The sequence below is a fragment of the Oratosquilla oratoria genome, chromosome 1 (assembly GCF_046742065.1).
Source record: "Oratosquilla oratoria isolate Oo_2021 chromosome 1, ASM4674206v1, whole genome shotgun sequence".
Classification (NCBI taxonomy): Eukaryota; Metazoa; Arthropoda; class Malacostraca; order Stomatopoda; family Squillidae; genus Oratosquilla; species Oratosquilla oratoria.
In genome coordinates, this window is record NC_134777.1 from 132398014 (window position 1) to 132403013 (window position 5000).

The following is a 5000-nucleotide window of genomic DNA, read 5'->3' on the forward strand; positions in this document are numbered from 1 at the left end:
GGGCGGTGGTGTCAAGGGCGTGGCTCCTGAAGAAGGTTTGGGTTTGATCGAACTGTATATGGGTTCCGGCTTCACGATACCCGAAGGACTCGATGTTTTGGACGAAGTGGGTTCGATGGGTTTGAAGCTCGTTTCTAGGAAGAGCTTCGGTTTTATTCGCGCGTAGATGGGTTCCTTATGCCCCGAAGAATCATCTCGTTTGGTGGCCACTTTCTTCAGCTTGCTGTAGATGCTTTCTTTCTTGGTAACCGAGGTCTTGGTGGTCTGCTCCGTGACTGTGGAAACCTCCTCGATCTCCATCTTCGTCGTGCTGGTCACGACGGCGGAGGACTCGGACGAAAGACTTACGAAGGCAGAGCTGTCGTCTTCGTCGTTGGACTCCTGCGATTCGACCAAAGTCGCCGTTTCCGAAGATATGTTCGAACTCGAGGTATTGAGGGAGGACTGAGGTTCTGCAGGTTCGGGGTCATTGTCCTGCTCCTCCTTCAAGAGAGGCAGTCTGTCCCCATCCTTATCCTCTAGAGAGACGTCCATATTCTCCTTCAATTCTGCAGCAGCGTTCTCGACCTTTTCTTTAAAATCTTCGGTGACTGTAGTAATCTTCTCCACCTCTTTCATGACCTCCCTCATGAGGCTGGAGTCGTCAGAGGAGCTGGTCGTTGTTGGTCTAGACCGACGACCCTCCCTCCTAGGGGTCTTCTTCGGTGGCCCTTCACTGGACATCTCGTCAAGGTCCTCTTCCGCTAAAGACATCGGGCGCGAGACTTCGGGCGAAGACATTGCCGATCCGACAGCTCCTGTCTCGATGTCCAAAGAGCTTTCCGTTCTCGAATCGGGCGTGGAGTTGAGACCATCAAGTTCTGGAACACTCTGGGGTCTCTTTCTGGCGACGTCGGTCGGAGACGCAGTCCCTTCGGTGGCCCAGGAGTGACTCTTCTTCGCGTCCTTCTTGGTCTTCCTGGTGGGGGAGAGCTTGTCCACCGACAGACTCAGGCGATGCTTGATATTGCGGATCTTGTCCATTGTCTTGGGAAGTTGGTGACTCTACAATCTAGACTAAACGACGAGAGCACTTGCTGCTGCTTCATAGGTTCAGAACGCCGTCATTTCTCCACACCGAGCTCCAGAACGACTGAAGAGTTCTCTGACTTCGACTAGCTGAAGAGCTGTAGCAACCTTCTTCCACCACCGCCCGATGTGATTACGAGGGATTACGATCTCTCCCGCTCCCACGGAGAACCCACTTCGAGGGAAGAGTCACACCGAACTGGCCTTTTGAGGTACTTGACGACTTCGGAACCCACAATTTTGTTCACGGAAGTAAAGACCTGTTCGGAGGGGACGTGTGGGTTGTATGCGGTAAGGTTTATATACATTATTTTTTTATGAAAACACTTAGATTTGCGAGCGACCTCCAGTAAGCTTAGGTCATGTAAGCAGTTTTAAGTTCTGTGGCTTCTCATAGGGATTCTTTAGCCTGGGGAAAGAGTTGACCTCCAGGCAATGGTGTCTACGTAAGACACTCAAAACTTTTCCATTGTTTTCTAGCAAAATAAAAACGGAAAAACAAATTGACAGTCCGACAACACACAAGGTGATAGTTGATACTTTATATCATGTAATAAGAACAGGTAAACGCCACTGAGAAATCTCACCGAAGAGATGGGTATTTGCTCAGATCAACTCACGTTTGCAAATTTATGAAGACTTGCGCGAAAACGTTTCACCAATTACAGTGAACACCAAGACACCGTGGTTACAGTATACAACCGCAACGTTGTTCTTTTTGTTCTTCTTCGCGTCCTGCGAGTCAGTCAGTCCCTAATAGTTCTCCACCCACACCCCGTCCTTTCGACACTGAACCAAATCGTGCTACGGTCCCGCAGCAGCTGGCACTTAGAAAACGGAGGTGCCAAGCCCAGCAACCAGTGCCACCTCAGCTACTGAGAGTGCCGAGCCAGAGCGTGGCGTTTTGGCACTCAGACAAGCAATTCGAAGTCGGCAGCGCGGTCTGCCCACATGTGGCGCCGAGCAGCTACGATGCCAGACGAACGAATTAAGGTTTCCTATTGTTAGATGTGATTAAACCACATCTTAGTCTCCTTTATTTTTATAATGATATCATTAAAACGAGATAAAAGAGGTCAAGTTAAGATACCTACACTTTCTATGTGAATTCTAGATTTGTTTCCTTTTCACCAGTCTTTACGCAATCTGAGGTGCTTATGTCTATATGTCTTAGCATTCATGTCTTAATGTTAGGAAACCATATCTAACCCCTTTTTGTGTGTGCACATGTACACGTGTGTGTGTGTGTGTACGCGCACGCGCGCGTGTGTGTGTTTATGTGTGTGTGTTTATGTGTGTGTGTGTGTGTGTGTGTGTGTGTGTTTATGTGTGTGTGTGTGTGTGTGTGTGTGTGTGTGTGTGTGTGTGTGTGTGTGTGTGTGTGTGTGTGTGTGTGTGTGTGTGTGTTTATGTGTGTGTGTGTGTGTGTGTGTGTGTGTGTTTATGTGTGTGTGTGTGTGTGTATGTGTGTGTGTGTGTGTGTGTGCCTGTACGGAATGGATATTTGGTACACACATGGGAGGCAAATCTATAAATATGTCTTGTGTACCCCACATACAAACACGAGTACACACACGCACACACACACACACACACGCACACACACACACACACGCACACACACACACACGCACACACACACACACACACACACACACACACACACAGTCTTCTAACTCAGCGGTACTGAGCTCGGTCCCCGCCCATTGTTTGAAAGGCATCACAACACAGCATTCAGTCGCTCTTTCCTTGATGAATGTGTGTGTGTGTGTGTGTTTATGTGTATATATATATATATATATATATATATATATATATATAATATATATATATATATTATATATATACATATATATATATGTGTGTATGTATTCATCTTGGTCTTTGGATCACGTGTTGGATTCGTGATCGTCAGCTATTTCCCTCCCGGAAGAGAGCTCAGAGCTCGTATGATCGATCTATGGGTAATGCTATGACCTTTACTCCACGAGAGTTGGAGTAACGACTCGAAGCGCAGCGATACTGAAATTATTTCAGCCCTGGGCAGGATTCGAACCCTGACCGCCGTAGTGAGTAGTCGGGGACTCTACCAATCGTGCCACCGAGTCGTGTGTGTGTGTGTGTGTGTGTGTGTGTGTATGTGTGTGTGTGTGTGTGTGTGTACGTGTGTGTGTGTGTGTGTGTGTGTGTGTGTGTGTGTGTGTGTGTGTGTGTGTGTGTGTGTGTGTGTGTGTGTGTGTGTGTGTGTGTGTGTGTGTGTGTGTATGTGTGTGTGTGTGTGTGTGTGTGTGTGTGTGTGTGTGTGTGTGTGTGTGTGTGTGTGTGCGGTGTATGGTGTGTGTGTGGTGCTTGTGTGCGTATGTGCATACATGAGAGTAGGTGCATGCGTGTTCGTGTTGTTTTGTGTGCACAAATTCCTTTGCAATCTGAATACGAGTATTTATGTAAACGAGTGTCTGGAAAGGTCGGATGGATAGGTTAGGTTAGGCTAGGTTTGGTTGGTTAGGTTAGGTTGGTTAGGTTTGGTTGGTTAGGTTAAATTGGTTAGGTTAAATTGGTTAGGTTAAATTGGTTAGGTTACTTAGGTTAGTCAGGTTAGGTTCGGTTAGATTGGTTAGGTTAGGTTTGTTAGGTTGGGTTAGGTTAGTTATGTTAGGTTAGGTAAGTTAGATTACTTAGGTTATTTAGGTTAGGTTAGTTAGATTAGATTAGTTGGGTTAGGTTAGGTTAGATTAGTTTGGTTTGGTTAGTTCGGTTAGGTAAGTTAGATTACTTAGGTTATTTAGGTTAGGTTAGGTTAGATTAGTTGGGTTAGGTTAGGTTAAGTTAGATTAATTCGGTTAGGTCAGTTCGGTTAGGTCAGTTCGGTTAGGTCAGTTCGGTTAGGTCAGTTCGGTTAGGTTAGTTCGGTTAAGTTAGGTTAGGTTAGTTTAGTTTAGTTTAGTTTAGTTAGGTTAGGTTAGGTTAGGTGGGTTCCGTTAGTTTAGGTTAGGTTATGTTGGTTAGGTTAGGTTGGTTAGGTTAGGTTAGTTAGGTTACTTAGGTTAAGTTAGTTTAGGTTAATTAGGTTAGGTTAGTCAAGTTTAGGTTGATTAGGTTAAGTTGGTTTGGTTAGGTTAGTTAGGTTTGGTAGGTTAGGTTAGGTAGGTTAGGATGGTTATTTTAGGATAGATTAGGTTAGGCTAGGTTAGATTACTTGGGTTAGTCATGATAGTCAGGTTAGGTCAGGTTGGTTAGGTAAGGCTGGTTAGGTTGTTTAAGTTAGGTTAAGTTAGGTTAGGTGAGGGTAGGTTAGGATAGGTTAGGTTTGATTAGGTTAGGTTTGGTTAGGCTTGATTAGGTTAAGTTAGGTTAGGTTAGGTCTGATTAGGTTAGGCTAGGTTAGGTTAGGTTATATTTGATTAGGATAGGTTAGGTTAGGTTAGGTTAGGTCTGATTAGGTTAGGCTAGGTTAGGTTAGGTTATATTTGATTAGGATAGGTTAGGTTAGGTTGGCCTGAGTGCCATGTCAAGACAGGTAATTGGCAGTGGGCAAAAGTGCCAACGCCGATGACGTCACCGTTCCTAAGGCTTCTTTCGGTGCCAGACCAGTATAATCTCCTCAGAGAGTCTGTGTGAGTGCCACCATCTTCCTGCAGTGCCTGGCACTGTGACATCGTTAACACCGTGTTCTCAGACTTTTATGGCGTCCGAACTTTTTTTCTTTTTCTTCTTCTTCTTCTACTTTTTCCTTTTCTTTTTTTAATCAACGAGTCTTCCGTGCTCGTTAACGAGAGGCTGGTTTCTGAACGAGTTCTACTCGTTGTGGTTTCGTTTAACAAGCGTTTCTGTCTCTGTGGAGCATTTGTTTCGTGTTGTTCTTGTGCATATTATGGGCTAGTTTTCTTCAGCCTCGTCGAGACCACTTCAACATTGAACTAAATTATTAGGGA

At 45.3% G+C, this 5000-nt stretch overlaps 1 protein-coding gene across 1 annotated transcript in view; it reads right to left on the reverse strand.

The window, feature by feature from the left end:
- Positions 1-1974, reverse strand: part of LOC143027104 (uncharacterized) — a 5019-nt gene extending 3045 nt beyond the window's left edge. The window contains exon 1 of the mRNA XM_076188082.1: positions 1-1974. This exon is cut by the window's left edge and continues 1236 nt beyond it. Coding sequence (XP_076044197.1) covers positions 1-1023 — 1023 coding nt within the window. The 5' untranslated portion in view covers positions 1024-1974.
- Positions 1975-5000: the final 3026 nt, after the last annotated feature.